The sequence below is a fragment of the Clarias gariepinus genome, chromosome 12 (assembly GCF_024256425.1).
Source record: "Clarias gariepinus isolate MV-2021 ecotype Netherlands chromosome 12, CGAR_prim_01v2, whole genome shotgun sequence".
Classification (NCBI taxonomy): domain Eukaryota; kingdom Metazoa; phylum Chordata; class Actinopteri; order Siluriformes; family Clariidae; genus Clarias; species Clarias gariepinus.
In genome coordinates, this window is record NC_071111.1 from 18056423 (window position 1) to 18072045 (window position 15623).

Here is a 15623-nt window from a genome sequence, read left to right on the forward strand (position 1 = left end):
GTGCTCATTAAGCTCCGGCTGAATATTGTGCTGCTTATCATCAAACTTATAAAATGAATTTAAAGTTCAGCAGTGCAAAAAAAAGAAAAAAAAAGAAAGAAGATTTCCTGTGTGGCTTGTGAGTCAAGGCAGTTTTAATTAACAGAAAGACTGAATAACAGCTCTGAATCTATTTTCCTTTCAAATGTTTTCTTAATTTTTTCTTACTGTAAGTTTGAAAATTACCTCCTGCATTTACCATGCATTTATGACAAGGCTGTTTCGAAATTTTTCTTTATCCGTCTAACTGCTGTAGACATTTGTAGTCTTGCCCATTTAACAATTTCACTTTTTTTTTTAACATATTTGTGAAACTAAATTGTTTCAGATTCTCATACAAAATCTAATGCCAGAAACACCAGTGGTTATGCAACCTTTAGCAGTAACAACTGCAACCAATTGCTTCTAATAACTAGTTAACAGTGATTAATTTGCTGTGAATGGCCCATTCTTCTTTGGAGAATTGTCAAAAGCCTGACTGACTAGGCCACTTTACAATCTTAATTTCGTTTCTTTTGAACCATGAAGAGGTAGATTTCCTCCTGCCCACTGGACACTATTCTTGCTTTCTAACCAATTTTGCTCGAGATTCAAATCACTGACCAATGGCCGCATACACACCTTCATGATTTTTTTTTTCTGCTATAGAATGGAGTGAACAGAATTTATGCTTTCATCAATTATGGCAAGTTGCATACAGTAAGCACCATTCCTGCACCACCATACTATCCATGGTGTGTTTGGTTGTGGATTTCATGCTGTTTACATGTGTTAGTAAACCCAGCGACATTAACTTAGCAGCATGGTGGTTTCCTTCCACAGTCCAAAGACATTGTAGGCTGATTGAGATATGCAAATTGCCTGTAGAGTATGATTTGGTTTGTGAGTGTTTGTGGGTGGGCACCCCATGCAGGCCAACCTAACCATATCCCTAATTTCCCTGGGATAGAGTAGGCTCTGCTCCCGCTGTGAACCTACACAGGATAAGCAACATAAACAACGGATAAATGCTATAGGACCCATGTCTTCTAAAACTCAGCAGTTCACGCAACACTTTTCCGAAAGCATTGAGGCTCATTAAGGGTTTTTGACTTTGCCTTTTGTGAATAAAACATGTGCACATGGATTCATACTCTTTAAGGCTTTTATACTGGATCCAAATAGGATTAATTAAACTAACTAACTCATCTGAATTGCTGAATGAGAAAGGAGCAAATCTTGTTCATAAATGAAACCATTTACTGAGTCAAGGAGCAAAGACCAGGGGTCTCATTTATCAAAGCGAGCATAAAACAAAAAATACATTTGTGTGTGATACCCACCTGTATGCACAAGAACATTGATATTTACTACTTGTACATACAGGACAAAATATGTCTTTGGTTACACAGTAGATGTATAGATTCCAAAACGGATGTTTTTATGTACAGTCATGCTCATCTGCATGATAAAATGCCCTTAAATTGGCATATACGGTAAACAACTTCCTTTTAAAAAGCACAGAAGCCTGCTTACAGAACTGCTTTTCTCAGACGACATATAACATGCAAAATAAAAATGATTTGGCACATTTTGTAAGTACTGAAATCAGTGATTTCTCTGCCAGTTACTGTATGCTGATATGATAGAGTGAGATATAGCTGCACTCTATTTAACCAACAGAGGTGGGCGAAGTACAAAAATCTGTTACTTGAGTAAAAGCAAAGTTACCCTAGGTAAAATATTACTCACAGTAGAAGTCCTCCAGTTACAGTTCTACTTGAGCAAAAGTACAAACCTTTAAACTTGCTTAAATAAAGTACAGAGGTCTAAATACTATGCCTCAAATACTATCCACCACCCTGATTATGTAACGCAACACCTTGCAGGAATGTAGTGGAGTAAAAAGTACAAACATTTTTTGCAGGATGCAGAAGAATAAAAGCAAAATTATCTATTAATAAAACCATTCATGTAATGTATAGATACATGATATATGTACTACCTTCTACCTCTGTTCACGAATAGAAGTTCTTGCATATGCATTGTCAGGAGAGTGCAGACATATACACACATCCTCAAGCATAAACAAAACTCCCATTCAATGCATAGAAATGTGCACATGCAAGGTATTATCAACAAAACTCCCAAAAAGGTCCCAGGTTCAACATAGACGCAATAAAAATACTTATATTTAGACTTAGACATTTCAAAACACAGACTGATAATTATGATATAAGCTTTAAATTCAATTCTAGGTTTCAATTTTGAGGTTTGCAATATGGAAGCAACTGAACAAAAGGAATGACTTGTAAAGATGCCATCTGCTGCTATAACCTGGTCTAAGACACCAGTTTGACGTTCAGTTGCTAGCTAGTTGGGTCAGGGGTAGCTCAGTGGTTAAGGCATTGGACTACAGTTCGGAAGATCCAGGTTCAAACCCCACAACCACCAAGTTGCCACTGTTGGGTCCTTGAGCAAGGGCCTTAACCCTCAACTGCTCAGATGTGTAATGAGATAAAAATGTAAGTCGCTCTGGATAAGAGCGTCTGCCAAATGACTAAATGTAAATGTAGTTGAATGCACAAACCTAGACTCCAGCCTTTTGTTGACTGCTGTAACAAAACACAAACAAGTTCTCAATTTGCACTAAATCTATGTCTGACGGTCATGGGAAGCACTTAATCGACAAAGGAATCAATATAGGGATAGTGCCACATTTACACCACTATTTAGTCATTAGGTCATGTCAAAGTTAAAAACAATGCAAATGTTTCCGCAAACATCTTCCAAACTTCATTAAGCCATAACAACCTTGGCAATGATTTTAACTTTGACATGACCTAAGAATGTAGTAGTGTAGAAAATTAAAGAAAAATAATTTGGGCATCAAAACTTATTTGCTATTGCGTTATTGTTGCTTAAATATGTTTTTTGTTAACTGAAATTCTGTTGCATCCTACTGTAAAAACTTTGACTTTTGATTTTGGGGAAATTTGTAGGTTGTGGAATGTGGATGCATTATGTATAGCTTTTTCAAATTCATGCTGTATTCTTATCCATGTTTGAATAATTCAGTCTTTCAGTCCTTCCATAATTCAATTTTGTTCCCTTATTGCTATCATCTATTGACCATCCATCCAACCTTACATCCCCAATCCAAAAAAATGAGGCAGGGATAGCAAGAAGGCAGATTTTTTTTTTTTATCTATGATCTTTCATCAGTCCAGTGTGATGTTGTCAGAGAAAGCTGCTCATATGTCACTGATCACTGCCTGGTCCCTTGAGACAAGTGCTACAGACCTTAACTCAATTTCTGTCCGAAACACAGATTCATGGAGTGCTGTGAACCAGGCCACCAGTGAAAAGAGTCTTATAACGAAGCGCTAACTTCATTCTCTCAGACGGACAATCTCCACTTCCTAACAGCTGCTTGAACATGTGCATAGTTCCTTATCTTAATCTAATTAGAGCAGACCAGAGGAGCATGCTCCCTACAAGAAGACATAAGTTACTATTGGACTGCCCCCCACCTTTTCCCTTGATTTTCTGGCTAATTTTGTCTGTGCTAATTCCCACCTACTGTACCTGTTAATTTCCTCATTAATACAACATCTTTCAATCCAGGAGGGGTGCATCCAACCAAATGCATCTTTTTTTTTTTTTTACTTTTTCTCATGTGCATTACAAGTCAAGAAAAGTGCTATGATTTCTTTTCATCTTTTATATTTTACACATAACCTCCTGTGATCACCACTTTAAGAACTTGTAACTATTTTAACATTAATGCAACAATTTGTGTGGTGGCACGGTGGCTTAATGTGTAGCACTGTCACCTTGTACCTCCATGGTTCATGTTTAATTTCTGCCTTGGGTCTGTGTGCATGAAGTTTGCATGTTCTCGCCGTGCTTGGAGGGTTTCTCCCGGATCCTCCTGTTTTTTCCCACAGTCAAAAGACATTCAGGTTAGGCTAAGTGGCATTCCCAAATGGCCTGAAGTGTGTGTGTGTGTGTGTGTGTGTGTGCGTGATGGACTGGGGCCTCATGCCCAAAGTGTCCTGGGATAGGCTCCAGGCCCCCCGTGACTCTGTGTACTGCACAGGTTAAAGTGGTATAGACCATAAGTGAGGTCACAGTCTACCTAGTCTACATTAGTTAGTGTTCAGTCACTTCCCTGTGTAGTTTGTTAGTTGCCATAGTATTTCTTTTCAGTGCTTTTGCTGATAACCATATTAAAAATGCTAAAGTGGTCTTGGTTAAAGGTAGAGTTTTTAAACACTGTGGATTTGTAACTCTGCTAGAAAGTGCTACTAGTGAAAAGTTACCTTCTTCGCAGTAATGTAATATCCCTTTCTTATTAAACTGCACGATTAACTGGAACCAGTTTTATTTAACTACGAAACCTTTTACACAGAGGTTTTAAAACCTGCTAAAAGATTTTTCATTTATTGTGTTCCAGCCAATTTCAATTATGTACAATAGGCAAGAGAAAGAATCATTCTGCTAAGTCCTGCAGGGGGTGCAGAACTTGTCTTTGGAACACTGGGCGTTAACAAGGGCACTCTGGATAAAATGCACTTCCATTCTAGGGCACCATGTACAGTACACATCCATACTGCAGGTGAAAGAACTCCTAAGGAATCCATAATAAGCACATGAAATTCTGTGAAAAGCTGTAAAAACATTTTGCAAGTACAGTATATCAAAACAGTCAAAAACCTGCTGTACCATTGATTACACTAGTGCCAATGCCGGTAATTAAAGCCTGCAAAGATAATGATTTTGTGGATTCTAAATACACAGGTCCCCTAAGGGCAACATAGTTATAATCATCACATTGTGTTTAGGTTGTCTATCAAACTGACTGCAAGATGCCTGCACCCTTATTTATACAGAGCATTAGATAGAATATAGGGATAAAATAAAATTATATATTGTGCCATTAATTAGACAATTTTTTTTATGGAGATAAAACTCCTGCTGTCACTCCTGCTAGTTATACATTATTGAGTCTGGCTGGCTCACACTGGTACTGCTTGTCTTTGTGCTTTTTGGTCTCCACAGATCTGCTAGAGCCAGAGCAGCCGGACAGCTATGTAAAGGACAGCAAGGGCTGCTCGTTGCTAGGATCCTAAAGAGAGGACTGACCAGACAGATGGACCCAGGAGAGGTACAGTATGTGGCTATGTATTTTTCGTTCACTTTTTTTTTTTTTTTAACTCTCTTCTGTATTTTGTCTGGTAGTACTGTATAGCTCCTCACTGACCGGCAGAAAATGCCAGTTGTGAATAATGCCTATATTTAACTTGTTGTCATGCAATATACTTAATGACAGTATATAGCAAGAACTCTAAATAAAAAATTGGAACATCTCACATGAGAGTCCCTGTATCTCATTTTACCTGTTGTAGCCTATAAAATGGAAAGAAATATGTGAAAATGTACATTTACATAATGAGCTTTTTAACATGTCAACTAGTTTTATAACCTTTCCATCAGTTACGAAGGGAGTCCTGCATTCAAGCAGAAACACTGAGGAGCAGAGATAGTAGGCTGTTAACAAAGACAAAAGAAAAAGAAAAAGCATATTTCTCTTTGCCACTCTTTGCCCCTGCACAGTCACACTTCAAACATCCAAAAGAAGAAAATGAGCTTAAGGAGCAACACTGTAAACCAACTAAAGGCCGTCAGAAGAAAGGATGAGAAAGGATGAAGGCATCGGGAAGCCACCAGAAGAATAGAGAGAAAGGATTAAGGTGCAGAAAGGGCACATTACAGTATGTTACTAATGGTTAGAGGGAGCATAAACAAAAGAAGGAAATACATAAAGACCATGCTTTCGTAATCAGTTGTAGGTTAGGAAACCAGTAGAAATTAGCAAACTATTGTTCTTGTGGACCCTAGAAAAATAATACTATAAAATAAAGTAGTTGTCATTATTATTATGCAAACTAAATACAGCATATTATTCTTACATGAGTATATAAATATATATAGTACATTGTTATCCATCTGAGATAAACCCTGTATAATTAAGAAATTAAGAGAGTGACATTACTAAATCTGTTCATTTATTTGGCCAAATGTTAATAAAGCATCACATCCTTTTCTGAAAAGGCAAATTTGTTTTAATTCTGTATGAAGAAAATATAAGAGAATATTGTTTAAAGTAATAATAATGATATTACAAACCTTTATATTTTGAAATATGCATGTATAAGAACATATCATCATTTAACGCAGCTTTTATTAAAAAAAAACTTTTATACACGTCAGAATTATAAATGTGCATTGGAAAGATGCATTGGAAAAATATTACATGTAATATTGTCATGCCATTCTTCTGCTATATTCATTATAGCCGTCTGTTTAATAAACCCTGCCACTAGTTTAAAAAAAAAAATTCTTTCAAAGGCTACTTACAAGCAAAAGCAGCTTCAATAGAGGAGGTGAGGGCATTGGCATAAAGAGGAGACTTATTAATGTTTTCATGTCAGTTAAAATCCACCTTTAAGGAAACAAAGGACATTTAAAAATACTAATTGCTCCTTCAACACATACTGACCTCATAAGGTCTTAATGAACCTATTACCGATATATCCACTTGTTATTTGCATTGTTGTACAGCCCCATAACAGACATAATATACAAATATGCATGGTTTCCTCCTAAACACATCTCAGTCATTCAGCTAGCTCTGGGGCAAGCCAGGGCTTTTATATGCCAGCTTCCTCCTTTATTCGCTGGAACTTTGGAAGATTCATCTAAAAGCGCTGCAGCCTGGATTGTGCTGCTCTACTATAGTGTTCATTCCTTATTACAAACCTGCAGGGTGAAAGCAGAGCTCTTAGTCTTTTGTCCCTTTATTATTTAGCATGAGAATATGAAATAATTTCATTTTTGAAGACACAGGCATAGATACACACTCTGTGTCATCTTCTTTCTCTTATGCACATAGCGCTGTCTCTACCTATTATAATCTAATCAGTGAATATCAAGACTGAAGATGCAGCCATCTGCTCCTGTTTCTGTCTTGCTTTTTGAAGAAACTTCATTTGTAAATGGTGAAAGACACATGGTGTGGCTCTGCATTTGAATTCTCAGAAAAGCATCAGGTGCAATATAGAACATAAAAACTGGATTACCACGCAAATATGTCCAGTGTTACACAATGTGTTAAAAGAAGACTTCAAGCTGCACTGACAAATGGACAGAGACTTGAACATCATATTTGATTTAAAGTTACCTAGTCCTTTTGCTCTGCATTTTCCCATTGTTTATGTCATTTAATAAGCGATTATAAACCAAAACATAAAAAAATGAGACTAGATGATTAGATTAGTACTTTAAATTAGCATATAACATATAGCTATATAAATTAGAGATTACTGTGTATTGTCATTAAAGATATTCTTATTGCCACTGTCACCTTTGGCTTTTCTCATTCAGGATCTAAACCTACATCTGGGTTTCTATAACTCTGCTTTGTGTCAATGACTATTATTAAAATTATTGTTAAGCCTAACCTTAACCTGCTGGTTATGGTGATTTTCTTCTGAATCCTTCATCTTAAGCTGAAGCAAAATGACAAACAGTATACAGAAAGAAATTACACAACTAAATTGCAAAACAATTGTAGTAGATTATAATTGTAGTAGATTATATTTCTTCCTAATTTACATTTTTAAACACCAAGGTGCAGTGCAGTATCATAAAACTTCTTTACCAGAGCAGGTTGGTCTGGACAAAATGCTTCTTTTTAAGCAGATGGATATAGGGGCTTAGGGCCCTTTCATAGAGGAAAAAAAAAAATGCAATTACTTGCCACTCAAGGTTACCAGGCGAAAGTCAATACATGGTCAAGAATGCATGACTGCATTCCCAGATAGCATACGATACACTAGGTAGTATGCCTAAATAGTAATCATACAATTACTGTATTGAAAATCATTTGTATAGTAGTGAGGTCTGACCTATCATTTTCCCATGCTATTTAAATGATGTTATGTATTGTAATTCCAGCAAGTTGGCAACAACATATCCTTTGATTTTTTTAAGATAAGGTGTTCCTGCTAAATGTTAATGGAAACGACTACAGTGGGCTCTCCGCTACCTCGGCCAGGATTATCATTCATAGACGTACCACCATTCAAATGTTTTACTGGTGTTTTATCTCATCAATCTAATGTGCTTCAAGTCTTCTTGAAATGTCAATTAGTTTTGCACCTTCTTTTATGAAACATTTTATCCCAAGTCCTGGGTTACTTGAGCACCCCTTACACTACAGGCGTGACAGGAAACTTCAGTACAAGAATGCAGTTTTTGTTTCATCTTACAGGTTTTTTTATGCACTTGATATCTTAGGAGGATCTGGTATATTAAAATTGGTATATTTTCTTTTTAAATCTTTTAGCTAAGTTCAGTATGTTTTATTGTCATTCCTCTGTTGTAGTACACAGGAACAAAATGTTATATCTGGATGGTAAGTGAGACAAGTGTAAAATATTGCATAAATACTCAACACACATCAACAATCAACACACATGGCAGTGAATACTAAGTAGACAGAAACACAGAATCAAATATTTATACCACATTTTAAATTTAGATTTAAATCATAAATATACAGTATTTTTTATACATGACATTATGGTATACAGTCCAGTCAATCAAAAACATTTTTATTTTATCTTGCCTTAGGCAAGCTTATGGTATGCAATCAAAGATCTGCTGTTGTTGTGAGATGAATGACAAGTGTCTACATCCAACATTTCCCAATTTCAATTATATCTGAATGTTTTGACTGCAAAAACAAACTAAATCCATATTTTTGGAAGCAACAAATATTATTACAAACTTGACTAATAATATTTGGTGCACAGTTCTTTGAGATTTATAAAAAGTACAACTTTGTCAATTCTTTTTTGGTTATAACAGTGGTAATTTGTTTGATTTGGCCAAATACTATAACTACACATCAAACAGTTTAGTTACAAATTAACTTGCAATTGTAGCAATGTAAATCCACCAAGGATTGAGGCAATTTATTATTAATAATATGTTTGATTTTGATAACAAAAAACTAAAACAAACAAAGAATACCTAAAGAAACCCATGCATTAAATGTGTTTTTGTAGTGAATCATGCTGGCAGCAAATTGGAAAAGGGTTAAAGAGAAAAAGAATTAGAGAGATATTTGGTATTCGGCCTTGTGTTAAAAGCTAATTACCATTGTGGCTCCTGTTAGCTGAGAAAAGTGAGGTGAGGTGAGTCATGAATCTGTCTTGGTGAAAGCTTACATACACTCATGTTAACTACCAGTAATAGTTCAGAGACAATTCGGGACAACTTTATCGAATATGTTATCAAATGTATTTCCTCTAGTGACTGGAATATACTATATATATATATATATATATATATATACACACACACACACACATATACACACTCACACACCCAAGAGTATATCTGCCATAACACTGCAATCATTTAAGATGTGTGTGCATGAATATGCATGAATTAGCTGTCTTGTCTAGATGCACCCAGGCAGAGAGCAGTTTGCTCTAGCTTTAATCCCCACTATTGCTCATTTGGGTTTTTCTCATTTGCCACTGCATGTGATTACTACAAAGCAGAGACTCTGGGTGGATTTTGATTAGATTTCAAATGGAGCAGTGGATCTGGCATCCTTCTCTAGGCTAGAGAGCTGAATCTGAGAATTCCAAGCCTAATGTCCACAAATCATTGGTAACATTTCTGAAATATGAGCCAGCTGTGTCCATCAAAGTTTAATGGCAGGCACAGAATGGATGTTAATTGGCTCCACCTAAATCGCTCTGCCTGAAAAGACTCCTATTTGCCTGCATTAAGCTTTCATCTGCATGGTGAATGATCTTCTGCATCACTTTTTAATTCTCCACTAATGAGAGTTCATATAAGGGAAGCGAACAGGCTTTATCATGTTTGACTAATCTCCTTTCATATAATCAGCTAAACAGGACAACTGAAGAATTGTAGATTATAAATACGTATAGATGTCAAAAACACTCACACACACACACACACACACAACAAAAAAAGAAGAAAAAAACTTATTTAAAGACTAGCTGGAAACTGTTTATTTGTTTTTTTACGCATCTATGGTTGGTGCCATAAACTAATGTTTGGCACAGAGTGAGATCACAGAAACCCATTTTTTAAAATTGGCTTAACTGAAATGAACTAGACTATAATGCCTCTTGCATCAAACTATTCAATTACAGTGTGTTCTGAGTACAACTTGTAATTCTTATGAAAGACAATTAATAGTGTTGAACAAAAACACTGAAGTGTTTAGGGTGTTAAAATTCTGTAACACCTTAAGGGCAATTACTACGTAGCAAGCTAGACTGCAAATCGGTGAAATTTGTATTTATAATTGCAGGAGAAACACACACACACACACACACACACACACACACACACACACACACACACACAGTAAAAATAAAATATTCCTTTATACAGAATCTAATGGCACAGTCAGTTGAGACCATAAACTTTGAAGGGATTTAATAAAATTTTTAAACTTAAATTCATAAAAATTGAAGCAAATCCATTAATAACGTCTTCTTTCCTCAATGTTCATGCTTCATTGTGCAAGCTTCAAAGAAGCCGCATGGCTTTTAGCAGGCACGTAAATATAGCAGCCTGAATTAGATACTGTGTTTATAATCATATAAACATGGACACCATCATTAAACCACAAATACATCAAAATGTGAATGAAATGAATCACTGCTTAAATGAATGGGGTTTATGACCCCACAAAATCACTTTTAAAGTATATCAACCAGAAGTAGGATGGTGCTGTAATAGAAGGTTGCTCACTTTTTTTTTATACCAACTCAATTTGAGGACTTTTAAAGCACTGAGCAAATAAACAATTACAAATGTTTCATCTTTATTATGTAATAAACACTGAGATCAAACAGGCTAAGAAAAGCACTAACAGCTATTATTTCCCTCTACTCCCACATCTATCTCTGTACTTATTTCTTTAACAGTTTGACCTGGATTGCTTGCATGCTGCTTGTAACACACAATTTAGAATTACAACATGCCGTTGTAATGTGTTTTTAACGTATGCACTGTAACATGTTTCTCGTTTAAAATAATAATTTAAGCATTTAAAGCCGTAATACTGTGTCCTTCAAAATTAGGTTCAAAGATGTTTCATACCGCATCATATAATGTGAAAATATCTAGCAGAAAAACTATTAGCTATAACCTGCCCGCCTTCAAATACCTACAGTATACTGTACACTCACCCGGGATTGAGAATGCAAAATCTATGCTGACCCTCTTCACCCAAGAGAAAACATTCTTTGAGTCCTTCCTTCTAGGAAACAATTTAGAGCAATTAAAATCAGAAACAGCAACAGCTTCTACCCTGGAGTGTTGACTCTACATTGTCTCTCAATGATACCAAACTCTGATCTGATCTGTTCAGACTTTAAGCAGTTTGCTGCTCGATATATTTGAATGCAAAGTGCCTTTTGCTTCAGAGCACCGATGTAAATTTATGAATGTTATTTCTGATACAATACAATGCATGACTGTTTCTTAACAGAAATGTCTATGCTACATTTATTACACCTAGATACTAACATATTGGATTTGTGCATTTTGGAGTGTTTTTTTTTTTTTTTTAAGGAGACACACATACACACACGCACGCACACACACATGTAGACATGGGGACAAAGTGTGACAGTAACAGTAACATTAATTTTGGATCGAATCAGGACTAGGAACTGTGAGGCAGCAATGCTTCCTGCTGTGCCACCATGCTTCCCTGTGTACAGTAAGAACCCCACTATAGCAAATGTACCTGGGTAAACATGTTTAAAAAAGACAGATAGTAAGTCTTCATTTGCCATCCATATATTGTATTACATTGCAATACAGACAAATTATTTTCTTTAAATATACCATCTATATTATTATCTATCACTAATGGCTGGCTGGCTGTGTTGGGTTTGAGCTCCCTAACCTCCTACAGTAACTAGTAACCCATGGCCCTAAACTGTTTATTATATGAAGCTTATCCAGGTTTTATTTTTTAACATCAATATAAAATTGTCAAAAATAAAATAACATAAAGTAAGAAAATCTAAATTGGTGTAAAAAAACAAACCTTTGAAAGATAGAAAAGGGTTGATAGAAGAGGATTGATATGTCTAGGCAATGTTTAGTGGAGTGGTCTTTTCTTCTCCACTCTCTTGTTTAAAGGCAATGACCAGTGACATTACACGTCTGAAAGGTGAGGGCTGCAACACTCTGCTTGTGTGTATATGTGTGTGTGTGTGTGCGTGTGTGTGCGTGTGTGCGTATGATGGCCCTAAAGCCTCTGGCTTATAGCAGTCCCCTCAATTACATGGTCTGAGTGAAAGACCTTTAGCTCTTACTACCCCGGACAATCTTCCATTTTCAGGGAGCTACTTTTAAAAACAAAGTCGCACACAAACGACTTAATCCGACAGCTGTCATGACTGTTGTGAGCTAAGAATAATGGTTTTGGACCAAACTGGAAAGCAATTTTTTGATTTTTGTCTATTGTACAGAAAAAAAAATTATGCTTCACTACTCAAATAGGTGGCATGTTAAGGTTTAAATACTGTGAATCAAATAGCCTATTTTAGTTCTTAAATAGATTTTTTGTCATGCATTTATTTTCACAAACTTTATTTTATTAGTTTGACATTAAGAATACTGTAATCTGTACAAAAATTCATACATAATTAGTCATACATAGATTCATACTCTTACTGCTGGGAAAAACCTAAATCAGTTCTGAGGAAACCAGTTGCCATCAGAAGGTATATGAATATATAAAATCTACACCACTTTAAAAACTGCAGGGGTAATAAAAAAAAGAAAAAAAAGAAAGAAAACCAGTTCTTTCAGATATTTTCCCATTTCAGGGAAAAATGATCAAAGAAGAACCTTGGCCTCCTTTACCTGGGCTTTATGGAGAGGAGGATTAAAAGAACCTCTAGTTTGACCAATGACCACTGGTTTGACCAATGACAGAGTGCTAAATATGGATGAAATCCGACATGAGAACACCATCCTGAACATAGGTAGTAGCCTTATGTGGGTCTGCTAGTCATCAGCAGGTATTGGAAAAACTGGTCAGGGTAAAGGGGCAAAATGGATAGAGACAAGAAAATAATCCTAAATGAAAAACTGTTCTTCTTATGAAGGAAATTGTCATTGGTGTTGTGGTTCTTCTTTCAACAGAACCCCAAACATACTCAGAAAGCTTTACAGCTACTGGATATATGACAAGGTTAAGCTAAATTCTGAGAAAAATTGGCGAAAATAACAGGATCTAGATGTGCAAAGAATACTTATGCAACCAGCAAATGTCTTTGCTAACCTTTCTATAACAACAACAACAACAATAATAATAATAGTAATAATAATAATAATAACATAACAAATCTGGAACCGTTCAAGGAGTAAAAACATGCAAGGCACAATATCTGGTTGATTAAACATTGTTTTCTTGAAAACCAGTAAATTACATATTGTATCAGACTGCTTAATGTCCCATGAGTTGATGGAGCTTAACACTTGTACAAGATGACAGTAGTTACGTCTGCGAGCTAGCATTTAGACTATTTAAACAATACTGGCATCAAACTGTCCAGCAACACTGCAAGGACAATCTTGTAGCTGAGAATGCTTAAACTGTCTTACATTAGCAGTGGGGACACAGAGTGGAAGTACTGCAGCAAAGGTCCTCCAGATGAACACTGCAGAAATGGAGCTCTGTGTCAGGCCTAATGACTCAGAGCACATCTAATTTCCAAAGCTCATCTTGACCCTCTGTGTGACCTTGTACTGGCTTTACTCAAGGCTCAAAACACTTCTCAGGAAATAGGATCAATCCGTCAGACATGAGTGGTTTTTCTGAGCTCAGCTGATGATGATTATTGTACTGCTCAATGTTTGGATTCACTGACAGTATTTTAAATATTTTAGCCACAGGATTGATCAACAACAACAGGAACAGCAGTAATTATCTTCCAAATATGACTTAAGACATTGGAACACTGTCCCTGATAAGCCTAACCAATTTTCAAGACAAAGGATAATGATTTTGTGACCACTGAAAAGTACTACAATAAAATCAGTTGGGAGTGAAATGGATATTTTATGTGCATTCTAAGCCTCAGGCCATTCAGAACACGTACCAGTGCAATTTCTGTACTATAGTTAAATAACCATTCAGCGCTTCATGATGTTAGCTGGTACAGTAAGCATACAGACAACACTTCACTTTTCGCTTTAGTTGAAAATAAAATAAAACAGAGTGCTTGTTTGTTGTATGTGTTAGGCATATTACTCACCTCCAGCACTGTCTTTCTCTTCCTCCTCAATGCTGCTCTTGATGCTGTCATACTCTTCATCAATGTTCTGGTTGCCTCGAATCTGACTGAGTACACGCCGAGCCTTCTGGGTAAGACCCTTCTGGATGAGCCAACGAGGGCTCTCAGGTAAAAAGAGGAACCCCAAGAACTGCACCAGAGCGGGCAAGGTTGACAGACCCAGCATGTATCTGTACCAGGAGCCAGGGACAGCCATAAATTAATAATAATAATAATAATAATAATAATATACCATCTGAAATGTCCAGAGTTGCATACTGTATATTAATTTCTACTATTACAGAGTTGTATTAATTTTTGGCCAAAATTTTGTCTTTATAATAGGAGAGTCAAAAAACTCTGTAAAGTCTTTTCTAAGTCTGTCAATGGAATTATGGTTAGAATTTTGTGTTGGTTAGCTGTAGTGTGAACATGATTCCTGAATGCTCCGCAAACCTCTCTTTCACATTTCAAGCTCAATTAATTTTAGCATCGCTAAGGGCATGGGCACTATGCATCATGGGTGCATTGACTCAAGAGCTTCCCTTCTTATACTGACACACCCATCCCTCTGCACTCATCAGACCATATGACCTTTTTCATTGCTCCAAAGTCCAATACAAAGTGAAGCCTTTTTCCCACCTTGCTTCATTAGCATGTTTCTTATGGCCGAACGTCTGTTTAGTCCCAATCCTGTAAGCTCTCGTCATATTGTGCATGTAAAAATGCTGTTTCTTTTACTATGAAACATAGCTTTGCTTTCTTACATTGCGACTTTATCAAGCATTTAAGTCTTTTATCTTAAGTCTTATTATTTATACTTTTATATTTTTATTAAGTCATTTATGTCTTTTTTTAAACCCAATTTGTTCCATAAAGGTTAAACCTTTTATGTTTTAATTATGTCTTAGACAAGTCTTAGCACAATTCCAGTAATTTCAGCAATTTCCTTAGTTATATGATTAATGCAGGACAATAATTCGACTCTTCTGAAACATAGCAACATCTTTTCCATTACCAGGGATACATTTTCCAGCATGGTTATTCAAGAAATGAGAAGCTGCTCACTGCATCAGTTAAGGTTAAAAGAATTGTTGCCAGCTGAAACGCATTATTCACTGTAGGTATTATTCAAACAAATGGTCTTAAGTGTTTTGTTAATTAAATCCAAATAATGATTTTTTT

At 36.0% G+C, this 15623-nt stretch overlaps 1 protein-coding gene across 1 annotated transcript in view; it reads right to left on the minus strand.

Moving 5' to 3' along the window:
• LOC128534024 (proton myo-inositol cotransporter-like) overlaps positions 1 to 15623 on the minus strand; it is a 49532-nt gene that overhangs the window by 24849 nt on the left and 9060 nt on the right. Inside the window, exon 3 of the mRNA XM_053508277.1 lies at positions 14421 to 14629. Coding sequence (XP_053364252.1) covers positions 14421 to 14629 — 209 coding nt within the window. The remainder of the gene's footprint in view (positions 1 to 14420; positions 14630 to 15623) is intronic.